This window comes from Platalea leucorodia, assembly GCF_965183815.1.
Source record: "Platalea leucorodia genome assembly, chromosome: 8".
NCBI lineage: Eukaryota > Metazoa > Chordata > Aves > Pelecaniformes > Threskiornithidae > Platalea > Platalea leucorodia.
In genome coordinates this window covers 34473225-34500248 of record NC_138830.1, presented here as the reverse complement: position 1 = coordinate 34500248, position 27024 = coordinate 34473225, and the positions used below count along the sequence as shown (strand labels likewise).

At 51.4% G+C, this 27024-nt stretch overlaps 1 protein-coding gene across 1 annotated transcript in view; it reads right to left on the bottom strand.

Moving 5' to 3' along the window:
- Nucleotides 1–3258: 3258 nt before the first annotated feature.
- CPNE2 (copine 2) overlaps nucleotides 3259–27024 on the bottom strand; it is a 51105-nt gene continuing 27339 nt past the window's right edge. The window contains exons 6-16 of the mRNA XM_082320499.1: nucleotides 25463–25546; nucleotides 22509–22598; nucleotides 22173–22271; nucleotides 20294–20380; nucleotides 19453–19512; nucleotides 16885–17018; nucleotides 15997–16051; nucleotides 10977–11028; nucleotides 9611–9744; nucleotides 4663–4899; nucleotides 3259–3668 (exon numbers count right to left, since the gene is read on the bottom strand). Coding sequence (XP_082176625.1) covers nucleotides 3561–3668; nucleotides 4663–4899; nucleotides 9611–9744; nucleotides 10977–11028; nucleotides 15997–16051; nucleotides 16885–17018; nucleotides 19453–19512; nucleotides 20294–20380; nucleotides 22173–22271; nucleotides 22509–22598; nucleotides 25463–25546 — 1140 coding nt within the window. The 3' untranslated portion in view covers nucleotides 3259–3560. The remainder of the gene's footprint in view (nucleotides 3669–4662; nucleotides 4900–9610; nucleotides 9745–10976; nucleotides 11029–15996; nucleotides 16052–16884; nucleotides 17019–19452; nucleotides 19513–20293; nucleotides 20381–22172; nucleotides 22272–22508; nucleotides 22599–25462; nucleotides 25547–27024) is intronic.

Below are 27024 nucleotides of genomic sequence, written 5' to 3'. Positions count from 1 at the left end.
GAAGTTTTAGTGTTACATGATTAAAGACATTCTGAATGCATTTTTTTATCTCAGCTTGTGCCATTCATAATTGTTCCCATTCCATTAAGCAATTTCTGCTCTACCCAACCAGCCCCTTCCTTAAACCGCCATCCAGGAGAAGTGCAAGCCAGCCTCCTAGAGATGCAGAGGTGGTGATGGAAAACTCTTGTTCTGAGTGAGTTCAGAGGAGCTGCAGTTGGCTATTCTGCTCAAAGGCCATTGCTCCTGCACCGGTGCTTTTGACAGGTCATTCAGCTTTTCTGCAGCAGTGTCCCGAAGAGCGTGAATCCAGAGTGGGTGGGATACCCTGGTTCAGCCAAACCTCTTTGTGCAGAAGCTGGAGAACTACTCCATCCTTTGCAGTGTTTTTTGAAGTTGTATTGGATTTAAGAAACCTTACATGGGCATGTTTATGGGTGGTGTGGACCAGGGAGCCATGCATGAGCCAGAAGGAGGCTGTGAAAGCTGGGCGCCCGTCCTTTTCATCAGTGTGCAAACAGTGCTAATGGGAGGTCAGTGGGTTGGAACAGCTCAGCTCAACCGCTCAGAAGTGGAAATGTCTTCGTGACAGTGTCCCTCACAGCAGTCCTGCTCTAGGTACTACACTCAGAAGTGTATGCGCTTCTGAGAAAACAGTCCATACGTGCATACCAAAGGGCAGTTATCTGAACAAGGACGCTAAGCAACTTGGAAGAGAGCAGCTGGGATAAAAGTAGTGAAACCTGAAGGCCTTTAGTAGGATTCATGCCTTAGCTTGAGTGTTGAACTTTCCCAAAGGAAACAAGGAGAGTTATGCTCACGCTGAAGCTATCCTTAGCCAAATACCCCTTCTGTTTGCACAACCCTGTTCCACAATCAGATCCTTACAAACACTAGAATTCCTCCCCTGTTCTTCTGGGCTGCCTGGCACCTCTTGGGTTTGCTCCAGAGTTGCTCCTGCCTCTTCTCTAGCTACTCTAATTATGGCACTTTCAGGTGTAAAAGAGTTAGATCTCTTGCTGCCTCCCTAATGCTTTGCTTTTGATGACTTTCATCGTACTTAGCTATGGAGTGAAATGGACGTGGTGCACCAAAAAATGCCTGTTTTTCTTGAAAGTTGCATTTGTAAGAGCCATGAGCAGTTGGAGTGAGAGATGTAGGTGTCCTTCCCTGGCATTAAGTTAGATCAGTAATCTCTCTGTAGAGTCAGAACAGCCTGGCCTGGCTGTGAGCACACTGAGCCCATTTTCCTGAGTGATGTTTTGCACAACTGCAGTCAAAATGGCTGATTTAAACAGACATTTATAAGGGGATTTGGCAGCCAGTTGTGGGCAGACGTGGTGGTGGTGGTGGTCCACAGGGGCTGCACGTGAGACCAGGAGGAGGTGCTGGTGGTTATGTTGGACCCTGCGTGGCCAGGAGGAGACATAACTTGGTAAAAACAGGCATGAGAGCCCCCTGCTTTCCTCTTGTTCCCAGAAGAGCACTTGGTGAACGCCTTTAGCTCACACAAGCTGTTGAGTCTGAGTCACCTCTGCTGTTCTCGTGACCTGGCCCCTGTAAACAAACTGCAGAGCTGTCCCAGCTCGTCAGTGCATCCATTGGTCCCATTTACCTTCTTACAGTCAAAAGCCATCTGACATTAAAATACTTAAGTGCACTGCGAGATGTGCTGGGACATGAAGAGTGCAAGGGATGGAGGATAAATCAGACCCTCTGGAAACTGCAGCTGTGGCAGTAACCTTGCCCCAGGGCCGACATGCTGGAGAAGAACGGCTGGCTCCGGCAACTCTGTCATTCAGTGGTGGATTTAGATTTTTTGTTTGTTTGTTTGTTTTTTGGTTTTTTTTAAGACGGTTCTCTCTTTGCCATGACTACATAGTGTATGCTTCATCCCCTCCCCAGGGACAGCTTCATAAACTGTTTGTTGTCTGTGCTAGTTGTTAAAGCTTCAGAGAGGTGTTAAAAAAAAAGACAAACCCCCTCAAACACTCTACTAGCAGAAGAGCTTACTAGCTAGTGCAGCTGCATGTGAGGTTCTCTTATGGAAAGAAAGAAAAAAATTTTTCCAGAGCCAAAGACTTTGATCTGGAAGCTGAGCTGTATACAGCATTATTTTTAAACGAGCCACCCTTCAAAGGCTGCTTTGCCATTTGGAAAAGGGTGGTTGCTTTTTTTTTTCCCCCCAGGGGGATTTGCAAGGCAAATGTTTCACGGAGCAGTCCCACCTCTCCCAGGGGATGGGGTCTCACCCAGCGCTGTGCTTGGAGCTGACCCGGGGCCCCACCGTCAGCTTTGGCTCCATGCTTTGGCCGAGCCATGGGACTGCACAGGGCAGCCTGCGTGCTGGTGACTCAGTGGCAGCAGTGACAACCACGCATTTGCTAGTGGTGGTCGGTGGCAATGAGCACAGCCAGTAGCACACACGTGTGCAAATTGGCTCGAGGCTTTGCATAGAGACACCCAACCTCCCACCACAAGCGCTTTCACTAATGGGGAGGAGGGAGGTCAAGTCGACTGAGTTTGGAGTAAGGCTGGTGATCCCCGCAGTATATTCAACTTTCTACCTGCCAGCTTTAAAAGGCCTTTATCTAGTTAGCAACAGAAGAAAGCAGCAATTAGCACTGAAGATAGCACGTTCTGATGAGCAGCTCAAAGGAGCTGCTGGAGAGCAGGATTTCATTACCCAGCCCATCTCCTCCCAGGCAGCAGGGAGCTTTTGTTACTCAGTCTTGGAAAAAATTCTAGAGATGAAGCAGCAGTGAACCATGAAACTCCCTTTGCCAGTTTGTTGTGGGTTCACTGGTGTTTTCCTAAGCAGGCACGTGTGTGCGCACACACCAGCTCCCTGCCCTCTGCTCAGGCAGGCGCTGAGAGCCGATGGGGGGGAGCGAGGGGATGCTGCCCTCCCTCTGGCACGCTGCCGTTGATGGCCTGGAGCTGATCCTGGGGCACAGCGAGCAGAAATGCTGAGCACAGGGTGAGCGGCTGGGGGACCAGGACAGCCCGTGTCAGGGTGACTCAAACAGCCAGCACCACTGACCACACTCCCAGACCTTCTCATCCAGGAGACCCTTGTTTTAAATGTCCAAGTTTCTTTATTAACCTGAGTATAACAAATATAACATGTACACAGTATAAAAATGAACATAGAGCATGACAGAGGTACAGGTACAACACAGATACATGAACTATACAATGACCAGTTCATTGAATGATAATAATATATTAAGCATTTAATTGCTTGGAAAAAGCAAGTTTTGATTGTAAAAATTGTATCCTGTTCTACTGAAATTATACAAAGTACATTCAATACTGATAAGTGACTCAACAGAGCAGGACCAGGGCATGGCCTGGCTGCTTAGTGTTACCTTGGGCCGGGACTGTACAAAATGAATCCAGACACTTCTCTTGGATGAGTTTTAAGAACTTAGCAATTAAATTAAGAAGTACAAAGTGTTTCAGGGAGGGTATTCTTCTCTTAAAAGCATGTGGAACATGCGCTTTCAGTAGGACCCACAGACTTCGGCAACATGCAGAGGGCACAGCCTGGCACAGCTTTACGCAGGCTCTGAGTTGATAGGCGGCAAGTTTTGGTGCTTGAAGTACTGCACGACTTGCTGGGGCAGCTCTGCCAGCACAGCTTTGGCTAGGGTCTCCTTGGGGGCCTGCAGGTGAAAAGAAACAAACACCAGTGTAAGAACGGCCGTGGGGAGCCAACCAAGCAAACACGGCTGGGCTGTCCCCAACTCCAGACTGTGGCATTTCATTTAATACCCCCTAGAGTCTACTGGCAGCCAGAATTTTATACACCTGGGATTATATTCTATACTACATCTTCCCTCCAGGAGATAATTCACTGGTAGGGAGGAATAAAACATCCTCGGTAGGCTAGAAGAAACAGGTATTGAGTAACAGCAGGTGAAATGGAAATACACTGATTAGTTGCAAAAAGAGGGAAGCTGATTTTCTGCATCCTCTGGCAAGCCTGTGCCACCAACAGCATCTGACCCAGGGCTGACTCCTGGCCACTCGAGATAGGCAGAGAACTGCATATAATTTCTTTTTTTTTCTTCCTTCATCAACTTTTTTCCAACACACAATGGTGGGTCAGGCAGCAGGAAGCCATCCCGCAGAGGCGACACGTGCAGGGCCAGTGCCGGCATTACCCCTTTCTACACGCACTGGGAGGGGACTGGGGGGGCTCGGGGCTCACCCCCAGGCCAGGGCAATTCAGGATTAAGTCCTCAGCACGTGGCATATCATGGGTGCCAGATGAGGCCTGAGTGGGAGACACTGGCATGGGACCGTGGTGAGGGATGCAAGCCCAGCGCCGCCCCAGCTCGCTGATGTGACCCTGCTATAATTAACTGTTTTTTGACAAGGGGTGGCGGAGATGGGGATGCTCAAATGGAGCATGCTGCGGAGGTGCAGAGTACTGTTGCTCCTGCCTGCCTCTGCCTGCAATGCTGATTTACATGGCCCGTGCCAGCATCACCACACCAGGATGTGGCATTTAGGGCCAGGGTAAGGCAGGTGGGTGCCAGCCCTCTACCTTTTGCTTCTAGCTGCCTCTAGCAGGGCTGCTCCACAATCCAGGGTCATTTCCAGACTTGAGACCCCATTTCTGCCTGTGATCCCTTCCCTGCTGCCCACACTCACATTGCGGAAATCCCGGAAGGGCACGAACTGGACGATGTCACGCACGGCCTCCTCGCCGGTGTAGGAGCGCAGCACTCGGCTGTCCCCATCCAGGAACTCCATGGCAGCAAAGTCGGCGTTGCCCACTCCCACAATGATGATGGACATGGGCAGCTTGGACGCCTGCACCACAGCATGTCTCGTCTCGTCCATGTCACTGATCACCCCGTCCGTGATGATGAGGAGGATGAAGTATTGCTGCAGAGAGGAGGGAGGAGGGTCAGACCCAGTGGGATGCTGGGACACCCTCACACCGCAGCCAGAGCCTGTGGGGTGCGAGCACCCAGGATGCTCTGCACGTTGGGGGGAGGAGGTCCCCCAGGGATTTGGGAGCGCGAGGTTCATCGCTTCCCAGCACATCTGGCATCACCTTTAGCAGCACCCGGAAATTTCAGGTGCTCCCATTCCCCCTGGTTTTTGAAAGATAACCACCAAACAACAAACCAACTCCCACCCTAAAATATTTTGCTGATTTACTGTACTTAATGATGTAAAAAAACCCCAACCTGTGTAGAGCTTCTGTGTCATGGCCAGGAGGAGTTTGGGACTGAGACATGATGAAATCTTCCCCTACCTGCACACAGTGGAGTGCATTTTGGGGTGGTCCCCATCAACATTTCCCTGTGCCAATGGGGAGCATCTCCTGCATCCCAGTGCTGGGCTGTGGGGCAGGGGACCCATCCCATGCTCAGGGCTTGTCCGTCTCCCGTACAAAGCCATGGGTCTCGGAGGCACCAAGGGGGGATGCAGAGGGTACCGGAAAGCTGGAGAATGCCAGAGCAGCAGCGTTGGCACCCACTCCCCTTCCTTTGGGGAAAGGAGGGTGATGGGGACGGTCCACGGAGCTGGGGGAGGATGGACAGATGGACAGACGGTCCTGCTGGACCCAGCTGAGCAAATCTGGGGCATGTGTGCCCCCAAAAAGCCCTTCTCCTCCGCCTCAGGGGAAAGTAATGGTTCAATTTTGGCACATTACACAGCTTGCGTGTGCTGGAGAAATGACGAAAACAAGCACTTAAGCACATTAAAGCCCTTTGTTCCTCTCCTCATTCTTTCCATTTCCTCTAAAAACCGCTAGCACAGCCGTCCTGGAAAAGCAAGAGAGGGAACGCAGCCCCGAGCCCATTTTCTTGGTCTTCCTCCAGCCCACATCTCCTGAAACCTTCCCTAAGCATCATCTTCCCTCAACACTCTCCGGTGCTAAACTCCAAGTACAAACAAGGCTGGGTTGAGCTTAAACGCAACCTGAGGACACGGGTGATGAGGTTTTCCCAAGCCAGGGCAGGCAGCCAGTGCCTTTCCGACCCCGACCCCTTTTGATGCGTTAGCCCTGCCTGCAGAGCACTGCCCAGGGTTTAGTTTTTCCCTAAATCTGAACTTGTCAGAGAAAATCATGGGGAGACATGGGTCTGAAGAGTAGGACCCCAACATCTGAGTCTGGAGGGTAAGACTAAACTCCAGGAGAAGACCTGCATGCTCCTACATGGTGGCCAGCACTAGTCATCACTGGAAGCAGGACAAGTGACTGGGGCCTGACCCTGTCTGGGAACCAGTACGAGAGGAAGAGTAAAACCTTGAGGAGAGCAGCTGATAATGGGAACAACTTTAAGCTGATTCTCCCTCCCCTGGCCTCTGTGCGTGGTCAAAAAGAAGAAACCCAGAAAGGACTATTTCCCTTTGTTCCCTTTTTTCTGTGAAATCCATAATGGGATCAGAGAAAAATGCTGGAAAGTATGCAGGAAAAGAGGAGGGAGCAGAGCTCATCATATGTTTATCACGACATATTTCAGACGCCAAGTGGAATAAGAGCTGATGCTGGGGACCAGCCTCAAAGCCTGGGGGGCTGCAGCAGGGTGAGCTTGCGGGGAGCATCGTTACTAGCAAGGGAGCAGCAGGCACCGCAGAAGAGCATCAGTGGGATCCCCAAGGAGCGATGACAGTTTTGGTGGTGTCAGTAAATGGCAGTGGGGCAGGGGTGCTGGTGGCACCTCCGGGCTCCAGCCGCGGTACCCAGCCAGAGTGCAGCCTCTGCCGAGCCGCAACCAGAGCTGCTGGGGCAGGGACCAGGCTGGCCCCGTGGCCAGATCCCCCCGGGCTGGGGTCTCCATTGGCACACCAACCTGGCAGCACCTTCCCCCTTTCTCCTCTTTGTGTTGTTAAAATGGCCGATCTCTGAATCCACCGAGGGTTTTGGAGATGATTCCTGATCATTTGCTAATGATATCAGCAATTAGGCTCCTGCACACGTGAGCAGGACTGGAAGGGATTAGGCAGCATTAAGCAGCATGTGGTAAGAAAAGGGGAGGTCTGGATGCAGGGACCCTGCTGGAAAGGTGTGTTTTAATTCCCCAAAGCTTATTAATCCTTCCCCAAGAGTCAAATTATGTGTAATCCTTCAGTCTCTCCGCCTGACCCCGACACGTTTTAATCTTCCCATCCCTTAAGAGTCAACGGCTCTGGTGTTTGTGATCCACGTTGCCATGGAAAAACTATGAGTTTTTTTTGTTTTACTTGAAATGTTGGGAGCAAGCGAGAGTGGGAGGAAGAGGAGGGCAGGTCCAGGCAGCCACCGAAGCCATCAGCATCAGGGGTGGCTTTGCTGCACACATTGACAATGGGATGGAAGAGGAAAAGACTCCGGGGGAGTGAGATCCCTCATCAATAATGCTTTGTGCTTCCAAAAAAAAAGACCGAGCCAACCCAGGCTTGCCTCTGACGGCACTATTAGTGCCCATTATTTAAAATCTCCCTTGATTAAACTATTAGTGCCAACAGAGGGGTGCAATTTGCATACGATTAGCGCCTCTGCTCAGTGTGGAGCCTGTGGGCTTCTCCCTCCCCCACTGACACCAAGAGAGAAAAAGAAAAATGAGGAGCGACCTGGATTTGTGCTGAATTAAACCAAATTCAGTATTTCCTTGTGCCTGGAGCTGGGAAGAGCAACAGTGTTCAAGGCAAGGCTGGAAAAGGTCCCCTTGGGGAGGAGGTTTTGGGTGTGATCCAGCTCTGCTCCAGGCAGGAATCAGGGAAGCTTTTACCCCGAGGCAGCTCCTGCCACACGCATCCTGATGCCCAAACTGAGCTGCTTTTGGCCAAGCAAAACCCAGGAGCCAGACCTGCTGTCCTCCATGGGCAGCGTGCTGCCACAGGGACCCAAGTGAGCTCCATCTTGCAGTCTTCAGATGCTCTTTGCACCCCTAAGAGGACACCCCAGTCACCACTTGCAAGGCTGGACCCACGGCTGCTGCTCCCAGCACATGTGGGCATCCCGGCATCCCTTCAACCACCAGCCTCGCCCTTCAAAACCACACTGGCACTGGCTCCCTTGTGGCCCGGCACAACTGAGCATGGTTGTACAGGGCCTCTGTGCTAACAAGCAGCTTTTTGACATATGGATGTGAACAGTCTGATGGACTAATTAAAGGGGACTTCCAGGACTGCTGAGCGGCTGGAGTGGCTGCATGGGAACCCAAAACCTGGCTCTGAGCCTGCTGCTTGTCCCAAGTGGCGTGAAAAGCAATGATCAAACTGAGCCATCCCGTGGTTTTCTGCAATTCACCTTCAAATATAAAAAGCTATTTGAAGGGGAAAAGCAGAAAGGTCTTCCCCTGGCAAAAGGTTCAAATTTGGCCATCAGCCACATCAGAAACATCATGCTTTTCACCACGGCACAGACTTGCTCTCTCCTTCTGCTGTTTGCAAGGCTGGATGTGCACCCCCAGATCTCCCCAGGAGATCTTCACAGAGGAGAGGGAGATGCTTCCGCCAGCTGTTTGTTGTGTGTCGAAGAGAAATAAGCCAAAGGTTTGAAGTCATGCTCAACCTCTGTTGCTCGTGTTTCCCACTCACACTACTGCAGCAGCATCACCATCCTAGTGCTGCCCGGGGACCCAGGACCATCCGGTCTGCCCTGCCCCAGGACAATCCTGCAGCGCACAGGAGCAGGAGGTTGTTTTCAAAGCAAGGACCATGCTCCTTGGGACTATTGTCCCCCACTTATCCATAAGGACAGAGGTTGCCTCCTCAGAGCAAAGCCCCTTAGAGCTCAGCAGAGGATATTTTAGGAAAAAAATCAGGACAGAACAAAGTTATCCTTTCCTGTGTCCTGCCAGCTGTTGGCTGGCACACGTCAGGAACTCCTGAGCCTGAGCTCACCCCGGCGCAGTGGTGAATGGCCCTTGATAGTTGGGGCTGCCATGAGCACGCCCCTTCCCTCTCTGGACCTTCACAGTCCTCAGCCCAGGCACCATCCCAGGGCAGTCTCAGCTCCCTGACTCCACTGTGCACTGGCCTGTTGAATACCCATCACCCAGTCATTCCTGGGAGGCCTTGCAGGCCTTCCCCATAAGAATTAGGGAGAAATCAATCACTTTTTCACCATTGATGATTTTGTGCATCTCTGATATTCCCAGCTGACTTCCCAGGCCAGACGGTGCCAGCCTTATTGCTTTCCCATACAGGAGCTGCTCCACGCCGCTGTCTTGGCCAACTCTCTTGCTACCATTCCCAGGGCTGTTTGAGATAAAGGGACCAACATTTAAGATGGTGCTCAAGACACCTGTATAAATCCAAGGGATGCCCACTTCATGGCATCTCCAACCCTCGTCTCAATTCTCTCCCCAATAATTTCTGATTTTCCACAGCTGCAGTTTTGTTGACTGTTGTCAAGTTTTTGAGTTTTTTTTTTTCTTCCTAAGAAGCATCTTCAATGACTCTACATTCTCCATCTGAAGTGACAACAGCGAACTGAGAGCCCACAGCTGCAGGGACCCCAGGGATGGTCCAGGTGGGAAGACCCTGTCTCCCTGCCTGCAGTGAAGGGAAAGACATGAAATCAAGCTTAGGCTTTGCTTTCCCCTGCCCAAAGCCATCAGGATTGCCATCACATCATGGGATTTTACAGACTTACGGATGCAGCCTCCTGTTGGGTGGCCTGAGCTGCAAATCGGGCCACATGGTTGACGATGGGGGAGAAGTTGGTGGGTCCGTAAAAGCGGATGTGGGGCAGGCAGGCCGAGTACGCTTGGACAATTCCCTCCACACCTTCAGGAAAAGCAGAGAAGTTAGACATTACAATGCGCCACAGCCCAGGCCCACCACAAGTCCAATTAAGCATCATCAGCTAATGCTGCCATGGGAGCTGAAGTTAGACATTTTTTTTTCCCCAAAACTCATCCAGCTCCACAAGTTTCATCCACTTCAAATTTTCTAAAACCAGGGCTTTTCTTCTAGTCACTTTGTAGTGGATGCTCAGATCTTCTGGGGTAAGAGAGCCCTCGTAGTGCCCACAGTCAAAAAAGGCTTTCCTTGCGTTTCTGCGGAAATCTCAGCATCAGCCAAAGAGGAAGAGCAAAAAGAAAAGCAACTCCTGGTCTCCGAGCATAACCAAAAACCAGACAGATGTGGAGCAGAGGTAGTGGAGAGAAGCAAAACAATCCCAGAAGCACCCTCAGAGCTCCCAAACTCTGCTTGGGACTGACAGGCCATCGGAAACCCTTCTGCTTCTGCCACACCAGAACAGGGTAAATGGCTGCTCTCCTGAAAGGATCCATGGGTGTGTAATTGAAAAATGACCAATTCCACAAATAATCAGCTGATAATCTGTTCTTTGGGAAGGAATTGTCACTGATAAGAGTTGCAGGATAATGGCTTCTGCACCCTGTAACGCCTGCAATAAATCAAGTCCAATGAATGCTTTTCAGCTACTGGAGAGGTACTGAACGAAGCAAAGGCAGCAGAAAAGCAGATGTTCACAGCCAGCTTTCATGAACCAGCGAGTGAGGTTTGGAGGCTGCCTGAGCCCCTGTTTTGCTGGGGTAAAGCAAAGGTCAAACCAGATGACATTTGCAGTCCACGATAGCCCTTACCACTTACGATTTGAGCCATGACTCTGATCAGCTCTCGGCTCCTAAATGAAGCATTAAGTCTGAATTCCCCATCTGCTAAACAGGCCTGGTGTTTCTTGCAGGCTTGCTGGAGGAGCAGACGGCTGGTAGGACACACCAGACATCTGCGCAAAGGCAGATTTTATGCTGTCTGAATCCAGTTGCATTTTACCCTGGGCCTTCCTACACACCCCCAAATTTTCTCTGCTTTCCTCTGAGTGCATCCTTAGTGCTTGCTCTGCTTCTCTTAATGTCTGTCTCTGAGAAGACCTTGAAAAATTCCTGGGATGAGTTATTGGAGAAATGCAGAGGAAAGGAGAGAAGACACTGAAGGCATCTAAGGAGTGTTAAAGACCTGGTAGGAGTCTTAAAGACCTGGTAGATGCTTACCTGAACAGAACGGGTTTGTGGGATTGAAGTTAATGGCAAACTCGTGGGACACCTGTGGAGAAGAAAAGACCCAAATTAATGCAAAGCAGGGCTGGATGTTTACTATCAGTTTAGCTGATGCTGCAAGGCTGGTTTGGGTCTGATGCTCCCCTGGGGCAGACATTATGGTCCATACTGCTGGGTCAGCAACACTTCCCATCCCTCTGCTACCCAAACAGCAAGGAGCAGCAAATTCAAATGTGGTCAGGGTTGAGCAGCGTTTTGAGGATGGACTGGTTCCTCTGGCCTTTCATCCCCCATCATGGAGCCACCTGAAATTATCACATCACGCATCCTTCTGTAGCTACCAAAGCAGGTTTGTCCGCACAGCTTCCCACTGGCTGCCCAGAGGGAAAGCATGCAGAAGGGATGCTCTCAGCCAGCTGGGCCATCTCACCAGTCACTAGGAGAAATTACTTCATCCTATTGCAGGTTATAAAGGGAGAAAACTCAATTAACATCATAGGGAGCCCCAGTTCTGGCAGCATCCCGGTTCCCTGTCTCTCTGCAAGTGGCATGGTGCAGCATGAGAGAGGCAGGCACAGAGTGAGCTGGGTTGAAGACCTGATCTGGCATGTCAGCTACCATGACAAAGCCAGCAGATGATTACCTTCATCATCTGGGTCATCATGAGGGTGAAAGACAGCACAGGAGAGGTGACATGAATGCCTGGCCATGGTAGACAGCAAGCCCCAGCACAGACTGGGCTGGTTCATCGACCATGAAATCATCCCTCCTCCAAGGCAGGTGCAAGATCCTTCAGGTTTTCCACCACCTCCTCCCAAGCTGAGGGAGATGCTCTCACGAGGAGGTCCTGTAGGACACTGGCAACAGCAGATAGCCCTGCACACTCCTGTCCCTGGATTGTTGCACTTTTGCCTAGCCAGAGAAACCAAACAGCATCACTGACTGCAAATCACAAAACCTTCCTCATCTACTTCCATGGGAAGACCCTGCAGACAGAAACCACAAAACATTGGGCAGCCATTGCTTTGAACCTATCTCAGGTTCAGCTGCAGGGCAGCTCAGCAGCCCAGGTGAAAGAGAGGGTCAGGACTCTTGGCCTCCAGTATGAACTTTGCCAGTGTTGGTGTGGGTCAACAGCTTGGCTTGGGGAACAACCATCAGATCTGGGGGCTTAGGAATTCCTCACTCTGCTACCTGCAATTTAGGCACCTTAAGAAGCAAACAGACCCTCAGGAGCACCAAGGACACGCGACTGACACTTCCAGCACCTCTGAAGGTTGAAGGGGGTGATTTGGGCTTTCAGGCCATCAGCTCAAGGGCTCTGAAACAAAAAGCTCCCACTCTGTTTGTGCCAGAGTTACAAAACAAGGATATTTTCTCCCTCAGAAGGGTGGTGGTTTGCTGAGCTTCTCAGCCAGGGGATCGCTTCAGGACATGCGTATTCATAATGCTGGCAAAATGACTGTCCTCTAAAGCGCCATGTGAAGCAGAAGTCCTCCTGAGACTGCAAAAGCAACATGCATCTGATTCAGACTTTCCAGTTATACTGGGCATTGTGTTGAAAGCAGCTGAAATTATTTTTGCAAGAGGCTGTGGGGTGAGAAATAGCAACCAAACAAAAGTAGGTCAACCAGAAGTCCTCCCCATGCTGCAAAGCTGACGAGCTGTCGGACCGGCGAACATCAACAGCCTGCTTGGGTCTCTCCATGTCTTTTGAGCACAACCAGTAACACTCCCAGCCACCAGTAACCCCAGGGTTAGAGACATAGTCTGAAAAGCATGACTATGTTTTGCATACGCCCTTTCTCGTAGAAGCCTCAATTTTGGGCAATATATCCAAATTCAAATTTCTTGATTTTCAGTTGTAAAGGGCTCACTTTTTTTTTAGAAGATGTTCAAAATTCTGCCATACGACTATTTATAGTCAAGGCAAGCAAAAATATTTCCGTGTTTTGCACTGCAAAAGAGGGGTTTCTCTTTCTTTTAAGCAGCAACGAAACATTTTGGAGCTGTATTCCTCACCATCTACAGAGCAGACCCCCTGTGTGGCAGAAGTATTTCAAAACCTCCTCTGGAGTTTTTACAGGTTATATATATATATGTCTGCTAGAAAATTCAAGAGGAGGGCTTCAAAATAATAAAACAAAAAAAAAGGATCTCATTCCCTATTCAGCTCATACTTTGAAAAACAGTTTCTGTTGAGTCCAATTAAATGTATATCGAGCACCTACAAGTATCGCATTCTCCAGTAAACTCCAGGGAGAAACTCTTTCAAACCACCCCAAAGGGTAAGATATTCATCTGCAGCTGGGCTGTGTCCTCTTCTAGTCCTGGATGGGGACGGCCATAGCTCCATCTTTTCCCATCAGGAATTACGGACATGCCTCGCAGATGCACGTCTGGAGCCTGTGCTGGAGAATCGACCCTGCAGAGGGTTCCCTGCCACTTCCCCCAGTGATCCCACCCCTGCCACGACTCAGTTTTCCTATATATGAAAAAAAAAGGCAAATGGAGGGAAAGCCTTGGGAGGCGGCACATTGGCAAAGCTGCCAGCCTTGGCTAGAGAGGCTGAGCTCTGCAGGCACAAAGATATCTCCTTCAGCCAACCCCATCAGACTAGATAGAAGGAAGAAATTTTTTACGATGAGGGTGGTGAGACACTGGAACAGGTTTCCCAAAGAGGTGGTAGATGCCCCATCCCTGGAAACATTCAAGGTCAGGTTGGACGGAGCTCTGAGCTCTAGTTGAAGATGTCCCTGTTCACTGCCAGGGGGTTGGACTAGATGACCTTTAAAGGTCCCTTCCAACTCAAACCATTCTATGATTCTATCTCCCAGATCCAGGATGATCGGTGGGGCTCCAATGTTAAGCATCACCATCTCCGCTGCCGCCTTGCCTTTGCTCATCCCCCAGAAACTGCAACCCATCTGCTTCCCTCTCCTGTTCCCTACTGGGAAACCGCTCGAGGCTCTGTACAGAGCTGTTACACGGCAAGATGTTCTTTGACATTTCCAACGAGACTTTTGTGTGCAAAACATCTCTCTACGATGGGCGCCTGGGAAGCGTTGGGGGAGCCATGGCAACAGGAGCACAAAGTGCCATTTATACATCTCTTATCTCTTAATGATCTTCCCCATTTTCACTCTGGTCTGTGGGTAGGTACAACAGGCGCCCTTCGTTGTGTTCTCCCTGGGGAGTATCATTGGCCACGCTGCTCCCCGCCACCTGCCCACCGTAACACAGGTCATGGGTTTCAATGAAGAACTGCTGGTTTGGCTTTGAAATTATCCAGCAAGACTTGATTGCCAAAAAACCTTGAATGAATGAGCTGAGCTGGTGGTGCACAGACCCTGTGGGCCAGGCGAGTCGGGGAGGGATGAAGCCCCAGGCTGGAGCAGTGCAGTGTGATGCACGGGGGATGCCCCCACTCCTAACATGAGACAACTGATGGGTCACTCTGGGCATTAGGGGTGGTGACCTTTAGGCAAGGGCCAAGCACCTGGGCAGGGAGAGCTGCTCTCTGCTGGGGTTTACACGGGCTTAGACATGATTCGGGGAAAAATGAGGTGTTTTTTCTGGTGGCCCTTACAGAGCATCGCCAGGCCCGTGGGAGCAGCAGAAAATATTTCTGCAGCAGGCTGCAGGAGGCAGCTGCAGTGGAGGCAGAGGAGTAGCATCCCTCTGCCCCCCAGCCCCCAGTCAGCATCCTAGGCCCGGTACCCACCTCCAGCCTTGCAGGAAGGGCTGCTTCCAGCCCAGCGATGCCTTTCCCATAGGCACTGACCTGCACACATCGGCAGCAGAGCAGGATGCTCACCGTGACGATTTACCCATTCCCCCAGAAGCCCAAGCCACCCTACCCTTTCCATTCCCACTGCATTTTCCATTCCCATTCCTCTCCCCAAGTAATAAATAAATCCCTGATGGCAGCTGGCTGTTAGTCCTTGGAAGCTGCCTACCAAGATTTCCCCACTGAAAGTGGTGAAGTGACAGACCAGAGACATTTGCCGGCCAAGGAGGATGAATCAGCTCCAAAGTGCACATGGAGGGATATCCTCCTGTGGTTGGCAAACAGCAAAAGCTCCCACTTGAGTCACATGAATTTTGGCTGCCGGGAGAGCAGAGAAAAGCGCAAAGCTGGAGCAGGCAGGACATCCCCAGCCTTGAGGGCTGGCAGTGATGAGCTTCCCAGCCCGATTCACAGCCGCTCATGATTTACGTGCCCTGCTGCACTCAGCCCAGAGCAAAGCTCCTCTCCCAAAGAACACAAAAGGCTTGCTGACGTTCAACTTCTCAAAACCAGCAAGCAGAAAGATAAGGTACGTTAAGGGCGTGAGCAAAGAGCAGCCAAAAGACCCAGCCGGTAACGAAAGGCAGCGGTGTCCCAGCGCATCTTCTCAGCCGTGAGAAGATGCTCCCCACCAGCCAGTGCGGACGGCAGGAGCAGCCCCAATCCCTGCCCACGGCATCCCTCCTGATGAGCAGGATGCTCCAGCTCATGCTCTTGCAGGACCAGGGTGCCTTTAACCCCTTTGGCGCCTAATCCCAACAAAAGATCAAGGTGGCTTTTGGGAAAGCCCCTCTGCTCCAGTCCTTGCAGGCTCTGCCCATGCAATATCACGTTGAGGCTACCCGCCTCCCAGCCTCCTTCCAGACTTTGCTGCCATCTGACACATTCATCCAGGGGCCCTTTCCCTTGCTCAGAATTGTTCCTGCCTTCTGCCAGGAAAATGAATCAATGCCTGGCTCTGCCCGTTAATGCCAGGGAGCTGCTGCTTTTATGCCAGCTTAGAAGGGAGGAATGGGCTGCCCATGCCCCAGTCCCAACCTCACCACCCACCCATACTGCCACATCTCACTCTCCACCAGCTGAAATCCCATGTCTGCCCATTCCCCCTCTTCCCAACAGCTTTCCCCTGACCGAGCCAGCCGGGAAGCCCCAGCAGCTCCATTCCTGCCTAGGCAATATCAGGGCAAACCCATCTCAAATGTGCAGACGGCCACAACACTTCACCTTCCAGTCCGGCGGGAGCTGGGCGCCAAATCCCAGAGCAGGAAACATCTTGTCTCTAAAACAGAAGAAGAAAAATATATGAGTGTATTTACACACACATGAAACAAGCTTCCACGGCTCTTGCTATGGCCTCCCCATGCTACCAGCTGCCCAACACCCAACTACAGCAAAAGCACAAGCTAAAAAAAGTGCCAGCCTTCCCTTCTCCCTAAACAGCACAGTGCCTTTAAAAATCATGAGAGCTGAACAGACATAGACTAGATGTTCCCTTTGGCTTTTGATCTTTAGAGAGAAAAGAGTTCAGCTTTGCTTCATCGCCCACAGGGATCAGGAGCATCCTCTTGCCCAAACATCTGAGTCTCTTGCAGACGTGTAACCCTGGAGATTTAAAAAAAATTAACTATCCATTTTGGCCACAAAAGCCAGCATGGCGAGACCAACAGATTTCTGTTTTGTTTTCTCTATTGATGTCTAAGATGATATTTTTCTGTGTTGCACATCTCAGGGTGGCTAGGGAACAAGGCAGCCTGGTGGTGCACCTGCTAATGGCAAATACCAGCAAGCCGAGGGCATCTGCCTCTGCACCGAGAAAGCACCAAGCAGCTGTTCTCCAGCTGCCCCCAGTAAAGGATGCTCCACCTCTGCTAACGCACCCTTCCTCTCAACAGCGGCGATGGGGGGAGAGGAGAAACTCGGTTCTTACCCTCTCCTCCTCCTGCATCCCAATGTATACGGCAATTTTCTCTCAAGGAACTTTTCAAAAGCAAGGTATTATTTAGCCCTGGCTTTGCAGATGGGAAATCAAGGCACATGCATCCCAGCAGCCCCTCGGGAAGCCAGGGAGATGTCTGCAAAACAGGGGTGGAGGCAGAAGGGCACAGTGCTTACGAGTCATAGTCCTGGATGATCTGGCCAACAGCCCAGATAGCTGATAAGTACTCGTTTGTCCCCATGGGGTTGATATAGTGCAAAGAGGAGGGGTCTCGTGGGTTCCCATTGGAGGCTGTGAAGTCAATCCCAACCTGGGGGGGAAGAGAGAAGCACAGAGCTGTCCTCCGTTAGCAGATACCACTACAGACCTGGGCACCAAGCCTCCATTGCCTTTGAGGTCCATACACTGTCCCATCAAGACCCAAACCTCAAACTTTTGAAGAAGTTTAACAAAATGCAGCTCTTCACCTTCCCTAAAAAAAGGTGATTAAATATTATGTTAGGCAAAGCCATTCAGTATAACACCTGCGTATGTCACCACCAAGCATCACATGAGGTGTCTCAAAGCAGCCTCTGCTGCTGGAGCAAGCCACCACCATCTCCAGCTCAGGGCTCTTGCTGCCCATCTCCCAGGCATTACGCTTAGGAACTGAGTAGCCCCATGGACACCAAAGCAGCTGGGGCCACCTGGGCATTTGGATCTCAAGGTCTTTGACCAAAGAGTCACAACCTTGAGTGGAGCGTTCCCTGCAGCCGCTCTTCACCAGGCTTCCCCGGGGACCAATATATGCTAAGCTCTCAGGGGCCTTTGTCAGCAAGGCACTAATTTTTCTCCCTCCTCAATTAGGCTTTCTATTTAAAGACATTTGTAGAAATGCCTATCTCAGACCCAGTTAAATCCGGTCAGAAGAGGCGAGACGCTGAGCCACCCGATTTGAAATGACTGGGAAGGAAGAGTTGGGAAGAGGCGAGCAGGTGGCGTGACTGCGCCTGCCTTCTTTGCTTAGCAAATAGGCAAAACCCAAAATAACTCTCTCAGCTAAATTGAGCTCAGGGGATTCGCGAGGGATTTTGCTCCGTATCCATAATGGGAGAGGATGAACTGAGATTTGGCTGAGAAGGGCCCTTGGCCTGGCTGGGGCAAGAAAACATCACAGCCCAGGATGTGCCAGCACCCTGTGCCAGGGTGGCTGGTAAAACACACTTGACAGGACAAGGGGACATGGTTTTAAACTGGAAGAAGGTAGGTTTAGATTGGAGATAAGGGAGAAATGTTGTACGATGAGGGTGGTGGGACACTGGAAGAGGTTGCCCAGAGAAGTTGTGGATGCCCCATCATTGGAAGTGTTCAAAGTCAGGTTGGATGGGACTTTGAGCAATCTGATCTAGTGAAAGATGTCCCTGCCCTCAGCAGGGGGCATTGGATTGATGATCTTCAAAGGCCCCTTCCAACCCAAACCATCCTATGGTTCTATGAAAACCCAACTTCTTTGTCAAGCAACCTTACAGCCTTACCAACCTGCAGGTCACTGCTGTAACACCCACGCCTGTGCGCCCAGCTCCTGCCAAGCCACCATGGACATGGTCAGAGAGCAAGAGGGAAACTGAGGCATGAGGAGGGGGCTCAGTGGAGTCAGACAGATGAGTGCCCCATTCATGCATCATTGTCACCAAGAGCAGCACTCAGGCAACAAATTTCGGAGGGATGCAGCTGGTCTGCCTAAAGCATGAGGCAAGCGGCCAGGCACAACGCTTCTCTTTTCTGTGGCTTCAGCCCTTCTCTTCCCACTGTCTCCCTCGGTGGGGAGGACACCAGAGGCCTTTCCAAATCGCAGGGGTGCGTGCAGCAGCATCCTCCTCCTGGCTCAGGCGCTTCTGCGGAGCGTTGCACCCATTGCAAACCCACCCAGGCTGTTGGACCAAAGATGTCTTGGGAGGGGAAGAAACCCTCCAACCACCAGCAGATATTTAGATGAGAAGGAAGATTTCTGCATTCAAGCCTAAGTCACACAAGAGCTCCATGCTACCAATAAATTTAATTATTTTCTTCTCTATTCACTCTCCAGCACCAAGACCTTAGCACACAGCGGCAGATCGGCACACAAAAAGCTCTCCCAATTGCTCCTGTTCCTATGGCAACTCTTCCTCCTCCTCCTACTCTCCCCCCATCATGTTTTTAGACGAAACAACAAAATACAAACTGAAATACTGTGAGTGCTCGCAGCTCTCTGGCTACTGCACCAGAAAAGTTTGCAGAAATTAAAAAACCCACTTCTGCATTGTGGTGGTTTCACTCGGGGTTGTAATGTCCTCATTTAGTTACTCTTGACAAGCCATGGTCCAGCTTGAAAGAAGGTGGAAGTGCCAGTAAAAGTGCAGAAAACCACCTCATTAACAGCCCAAAGCCTCTCAGCTGGCTTCAAAATAAGGAAAGCTTCCATAAAAAACTGGAGGGTGGTTAAACCCTGTGATGGGGAGCGAAGTCAGTAACATTTTGTGAAGGGTCAGAAGGTCTTTGTGGTAGTCTGACCTTCAGCCAAAGTCTAGCCAGCTCCCGCCATGCTGTTGGATGCACCTGAGCATGGGAGTAATGATCCTCAAAGCCCCAACCCCACATGGTTTAACAGCAAAACAGGGCAGCTCCTCATTGTCATGAAAAGCCTCTCAAGCTGGTGCCAAATCTCACGCAGAACCTCCCTCCCCAGTTTTGACCATTACATACATGTTACTATCAAAACTCCTTACAGTAAACATCAGCTGGCAGCCTCCCAGGATGTAGTCCAGGAAGGAGAAATCTCTGGTTATCTGAAAGAAAAAAAAAAAAAAAAGGTGTTTCAGCAATCGTCACCATTGCAGAAAAAAAAAAAATAAATACACAGGAAGTGCCCAAGCCTGCAGTCACTGCGAGTTTGGGCCTTCAGGGACCTTCGGCCACGCGGCAAAGCAGATAGGAAGAACCACCTGGGTCTCCCACTGAAGCGTTTTGGCACTTCACATGGCACGTGGGGCCACGCCGGGCCATGTGTTGGTAAAAAGCTGGGGTGGGAGGCCTGGACAAGGATCCTTGAGAGCTGGAAGTGTCTATCATGGTGAACTGAATGGAAAATCCTCTCCCAATGGCCAAAATGATCTCACACCACCTGCAGATCTGATGTGGGAAGAGCTGCATCGGCGCTTTCCCTGCTGTGCTGCTGCCATCCGAAGGGAGGACTTCACCAACACCTCAGCTCAGGAGAAGGACCTCTCCTACCCACACCCAACCCTTGCCACCAAGGAGACACCAAGCAGTTGGTAGGTGCCCACAGCTTGGGCTTCATGCAGATGCTGCCCATGTTGAACATGCAGATGCTGCCCATCTCCTCTTGGGTCTGTGGCCACCTGGGCATGGGGTGGCACCAGCAACTCGGTACATCAGATGCTCCAAGAGGAGAGAAACCCAAGCAGAAAGGAGATCACACTTTTATTCATGGTCTGCAGGTCCTGCACTTGGAAACACAAGGGCGCTGGAAACAGAAGGGTTAGGGGGAGCTCGGGAAGATCCAAGCTCAGTGAGGAGCAGAAGGAAACATCCCGTCATCATACTCACTTTGCAGGACTTGACAATGATGATCCCAGAGTTCTTGTAATTCTTTTTCTTCTTTTGCTTTTTGGGGTTAATGCACTCTAGCTCAAGCTGTAACACAAGAGACAGATGCCGGTGTGAGAGCTGGGCTGTGCCAGGTGGCTGCAGGTGCCACCAGCAGCCGCATCATGTGGACTCCCTCCCTCCACATGTTTCAAAGTGCTGAAGAGGCATAAATGAATCACAGCAAGCTACTGCTATTTAATGATGGAAATGGAGGCACAGGACCTGCTTGGGAAGGGGCTGCTTTTCCTTCCCAGGGGCTTTCAACCTGCCCAGGACCTGGCACATGGCAGCCAAGACACCCCATTAAGGCTACGGGGTTCTATGGGATGGAGGCAAACATTTAAATACTAAAATCCTTAAGTTTCCTGAATGTGAACGTTGCATATCACAGACTGAACAAAACCAAAATACAGATCTATTGACAAAATCCCCTAACTCTGAAAAAACCCAGGCAGATCAGCCCAGACCTGCCAGCAGATAGCTCCCACATGGGACCACATGAGATGGTGGTGGCTGGCCTGTGCCCCCCTCCCCCAGCATCCTGCTCAGACCAGCCTGGTGATGGCCCCGGACCTTCTCAGACCATCCAGTGATGGCCCTGGGCCTGCTCAGACTGGCCCAGTGATGGACCTGGACATGGCTTTTCCCCTGTCTCGGCCAAGCTGTGGCTGGACAGTGCTGCTCCTGCCTGCAAGCATGCCAGCACGCAGCGCCTGTTCTACAGCAAGAGCATCTCTGTCTCCCCTTCTGTATTTGCCCTCATCGGCATGGCCACATGAAAGGATGAAACAGGTCACAAGGAGCCACCCCAGAGAGGAAGGATGATGAAGGGCAACACACAGTGGTGGTAAGCAGTGGCTGCTTGCTTCTGGAGCCACCTTCTTCCACGTGAAGCCCACAGCAACTCCGCTCAGAGAGTGGCATCAGCTGGGGAATGGCTTTACCGGGGAATGGAGGGCACCCGACCTTTCGTGACAAGCCAAGCAAGGGCAAGAGGGAGAGGGAGCCTGTCCCCAGCTGGACCCATGTTATGCATGGGGGTATGGCAGCACAGGCACGCAGCAAGGCACGTTTCACTCTCTTCTAATCAGCATCTCTCAGGGCCCCATGGAGAGAAAAGAAGATTTTATTGCTAGGCTGGTAGGTTGCAAATCCAGTAGGGAAACAGGCTCAACACCTGCCTCTGGCACCATCAGCTTGCGCAGTCCTAGACAGGACACCTCATGCCTTTGTGCCTCGGTTCCCCCAGCCAGGAAACTTTTCTCATTGGACCGTGCATAGTGTTTTACACCCCCCCACATCCTGGCCAAGACCTTCTCTTGGTTTTGTAATCCTAGCAATGACAGCAGTGAAAAGCTCTGCTTATCCAGGAGTTTTCATGACGTGCCTTCAGTCAGGTGGCATCTGCCAAGGCTTTTGGCCAGCACTTTGTGGGGAAGATGGGGACACCTTTGGCCACAAAACTGGTATGGAGTTGCACAGGAGCTGGCACTCCTGGGAACGAGGCTCTCCCTGCAGCAGACGCAGCACCAGCAGCATGTCACACCTCCCCTTCTGGCCCCCCAAACCCCAGGGCACCCCCCAAATCATGGGTGCTGCTTCAGACATCTCAGGAGAGCCCTATTTTCAGCTAAGACTGGCTTAGCCCTCTCTCTAGCTCAGATGCTTTAGCTACAACCATGGCCTGGGTCACTCATGGTGCGGGTGGGAGGAGAAAGGGGGTTGGACTTGGCTGCTTCTCGGCACAGGTTGAGGGTGTCAGTGTAAGTACCAAAATCCACCACCAGCCCCGAGGAGCCCCTTCCTCATTCTTCCCTGAAAGCATGTCAGAACTTACTGGAAAGGCATCTTGGGCTTCACACATCCTGGCCACTGAGGTCTGAAACTCCCCGATGAAGTCATGTCCCCCATCACTGTCATAGTCGTAACACATCACCTAGGGCAGAAGGGGCACAAACCAGCCTCAGAAGTAGTAACAATCTCCTGCGAGACCTGCTGAAGTTCCCAACCTCTCCTATTGAAGATCCCAAACAAGGGGTTTTTTTGGGGGGTTGGGGTGGTTCTGGTTTAGTTTGTTTGGGTTTTTTTTTATAAACAAGCCATAGGGTTTTAGATGTTTAATGATCGATCACAGAGGCTGACCATTACAACACAAGCCGAAGGACCCCGTTACCTTTATCAGCTTCTCTACATCTCCATCGCACAGCGACACCAAAGGCACAGTGAACGGCTTCCAGACGGGGTCCAGCGTGTACTTGATCACCTGCAGGGTGGGAACGGAGGGATGCCATTACAACAGGCACATCTGCAGGGGGAGACTGGCACAAAGCAGGTGACACATCTCCAAGAGCGACCCTGGACCAGGCTCTCGGTGGGACAGGCCAGGCAAGCTCCAGAAAGCCCCATCTCAGCCCTCTTCTGCCTCCTTAGACACAGCAGCTCCCCCTTCTCAGGTTGTAGCATGCGTGAGTTACAACAGATCTGTGTGCATCATGTTGGGTGATTTAACCACCTTCAGGGGCAATTAAACAAACCTGCATCCTACTCATTGCTTACTACCACCCAGCACCCCAGCGCGGCCTACATCCGTCTGGTACCTGACCACCAAGAAGATGGAGCAGTGGGATGCCGCAACCAGCCGGCAAAGCCAAACAGCCCTGGGCACGTCCAGCTCTCTTGCCTCATCTGCGTAACATCTGCTGCCTGAGCTGGAGAAATATTAATTGATGCTTTTTGACATTTCCTGGGGGATGCAATTGCTTGATGGAAACCCAAGCAAATGCTAGCAGGCTCCAGGCACACGCTGTATACGTTGGAGATGCCTGCAGGGCAGGTGAAGACCCTCTTTCACAAAGGTGTTGTGCTTAAAAAGAGATTCACGTGAATATTAGGAAAGTCAGACACGGGCAGCAGATTAACCCTTCTCTGTGCAGGGTAAACACAGGGATATCTGGCATGGAGGACCTTGGACCTTTGCAGCCGAAGCAGCAACAGCGCAACCCAGCGAGGAAGAGGTCCATGGCTGCTGCTGTAGACAAACAGCCGTGTGGGACCTGAAACGGGCATCTTGTTTTACAGACAAGCTCTTACACAAGACCGGGGGAAACCCTGACACTGTGAGCACAGTTTATTTCAGAATTTGTAAACACCACCTCCGGGAGGCTGGGAAGAGCAGGGGGAGCCCACGCACCCTGAGATGGTGCCCGCACACTGCCAGCTGCTCGGTCCCCAGGGTGGGTGGGGAAGGAGCCGGTGTCTCCATCACACGGCGCCCAGCTGGGCATTCACACTTGTGCTTAAATAACAGGCTGTAATGAGCACACTAATCCTTCCCTGCCAGACACCTCCGTGGTGGCATGAGAAATGCCAGCATCAGACTGAGAGCTGGTTATATTCCCGTACCAAAAGCTGCAAGAACAAGGAACCTTATTTCTTCGTATCTGGCCTCAAAACACAAAGATGGTTGCCTGGTATAGGATTCCCCTGAGGGCAGTGGGATACATTCCGGGCTGGTAAGGAGGAGGCTGTTGGAGCAGCCATTACTTGAAAGAAAACCTGGCTAGACCCTTATCCAGCAAGACAGAACAGTGGAGGAACTGGGCAGCAACCCAGAGGAAAAATCAGTATATGCATCTGCTCCCCATAAACCTGACCTGCTTATAGAGATCCCAGTGACAGCTGGTGCACAGCTGCGTTCCCAATTCCCACATCTCTTCCAGGAGGAAGGGCTGGAGGTCACTCAGAATCCCCACGTCTGAGAAATATATCTTGGTGATATCTTGGTCAAAGCCCAGCTACCCACACTAAACCAGGAGGAAACAACCAAACAAGGTCCCAGCCTGCTCCCGCAGAAATACAAGAGAAATATTAAGGTTAATATGCATGGAAACGTGTGTGGGAAAGCACCAAAAAATAAACAGCCGTGCTAGGGTTAAAAGGATGGCCCATATCAGTACCACAGGACACACATGTTACACATGTCCTGGTGCTCGTCTGCACATGGGTGTGCAAGTGAAGGAAATCCTTGTGGACTTTGCACAGCAGCGGGAAAACCCAACGTACAAAGAGACTTTGTAAATAAACATCACCCTCTCCTTCTGCATGAGTTCCCACTGTGTTTTGGTGCAGCAATGTGCTGCAGTGGGACAACGGGCTCCTTAACCAAGCCTTGAGGGGACAAGAAAAGGAGGGATGTGAGACGGGGACAGGAAAAAGAGAGGGGGTGAGATGGGGTGTGATGGGACCCTCTCCCCCCAACACGGGGGTTTCTGTGAGCCCCTCCTGCAGCAATTGACCCCTCCTCTTTCTGCCAGCTGCCAGGAGTTACGTGCAGAAAAAAAAAGCCTTGAAACAAGCTTTGAGGAGGGGAAAAAAAGCCATCAAGAAGTACTTGTTAGCCTGGTACTAAAGCAGAAGCCAGCCTGCTTCTCCCTGCCTGTGCTGTGCCTCTTATCCATAATATCACTGGCTTTAGCAGCTTGAGAACATAACCAGAAGGGAGCTCAGATCAAAATATCGCAGCAGGCATAAATGAGGGATGGGGAGGGGTTAGCTGCCCATGACCATACCCACCGGGATCCTGGTACAGGTCTCTGCCTCCCTGGCCAGGGCTCTGGCTCCATTAGACACGAGCCCGAGTGCTCTCGCACTGAAGCTGGAGATGCCTGAGCATTCTCCTGGGTTAGCTGAGGATCTGGCAAATGCTCGTTTTAATCTTCTCCCACGACCACTCCCTGGGCCACCTCCCACAACCTCTTTCCACCATCTCCCCGGGTCACAGCTCATCCCGCTGCTCCTGCATGGGGAGGGTGAGTGGTCCAGGGCACAGCCCATGCTCAGGCTGAGCCAGGAGGTTAACACAGGTTAAAAGACCATCTGCCTCTCTGCTTGGTAGATACAGTAGTGAGCAGTACAGAAAAGATCTCAAGACCTTACTGGCCTCAGTAAATCTTCAGCTGCTGGAGTCCAGCAGCCTCAGCTGGACACAGTGAAGGCAGCCGTGAGGTTTTGAAATCCCTGGATCCCACCCCGCTTTATGGGTGATTGATGAGATAATGCCATAAAGGGCAAGAGGAGCTGATGTAAGGATGGTGGTGTCTCAGCAGCTTGGGTTAGAGTTGCACTCACCTCCGTTCTGTGGACAAGCATCCATTTCCCATCGTCACCTGGTTTATGAAACTCCAAGAAAGGGTCTGACTTTCCAAACAGGTCCTGGGAGAGAAGAACAGGCTGGGTCACACGGTGCTCTGCAAGCAGCGACAGATGGTCCAAGAGAGATCTTCCCTGGCAGTGCCGAGGAGGCACAGACCCCTTTGCTGTCCAACTCTGCAGACACCCTCATGTCCTCATGAGACTGGCTCAAGCACGCCAGCAAACAGGCAGCACCCACGGCCAGCGCCCTGCCACCCCTCCGTGTCCTGGTCACGTGAATTCCATTGATGTTTGCACCACATTTCGGGACTGATGCGGAGGGCAAGTCAGCACCCCAGCGCATGCCCACGGGATTTGCCAGCGGGCGCCCGCCACCCGGTGAGCTCTCTGGACACAGATACCACAGAAAACAACCCGAGCTGGGAGGCAGCTGTGTTTGGGCTTGGAAAAACATCCAAAGCTTCAAAAGAAAAACAGAATTATGAAGTGCATGACTGTCTTGGGGGAAAAAGGAAAAAAAACCACCCTGCTACACACAGTGGTAAAGCATAAGCAGAGGAAATCTTTAAGGAGCAAGCTGCCCTGGTGTTGACAGAGATCATGTAACACCCTCTGAGATACGCAGCCTGGAGTGAGTGTATGCTGCCTTTCCTGCCAGCATCTCCTCAGATATTTCCGTGATAAAGGGCTGCTGGTTTATGAGAAATATGTACACATACACACATGTCCCTGCTGGGTGTTGGCATGGGGGCTACTTCGGGGCACTCACAGCCCGGAGAGGAGGGCAGTGCTGGTGGCACCAACTTCGGGGCACTCACAGCCCGGAGAGGAGGGCAGTGCTGGTGGCACCAACACAGGGAAACTCCAGCATTTCTAAGCAGAACTTAATTCCCATTCAGAAAAACTAAGTGGCTAACAAGAAACCAAGCCCAAAATATTCCAAATTATTTACTGAGAACTCAAGCCATTTCAGCTGGGTTTTCCTCCCAGAGGGAGGTGGCTGCCTGAGTCCTGCGAAGAGCTGGAGGAACTTATTACAGGTTTGAACAGGAGCTTTTTGGGCTTCCAAGTGATGTGGTGGGGATGCAGGGGACTGCTCATGGAGGAGGAGGAAGCATGGACGTCCCAGGATCCCCTGTCCACAGCCAGCCTGGGAGGTGGCGGCTGGGACGGACACAGGCTCTAGTGATGTCCCAGCAGAAAACCCATTAACGTTTCTATCTAAATCCTGTTTCCAGAGCCAGCCAGAAAAGTAAATCACTGCAAAGTGTTTCAGCTTGGAGAAACTATAAGCTGCTTCAGTCAAAATTCTTCTGCCAGAAGAGCAGAACATAAAGGCTCACAGGGATGCTCTCTGGTGAGATTAGGCTATTTTTCTCCTACCCTTTTTCACATGTTTGTAGGAGAGAAAACCAGCCATTCTTTCTGCAGGATTACGCTTATGGCACAGCTCTGAACCTGCTCACCCACAGCCTGGACGTGGCACTTTCAAGCTTCGCTGATGGATTAAAGAACCAGCAGTGGGTACCTGACTCTGC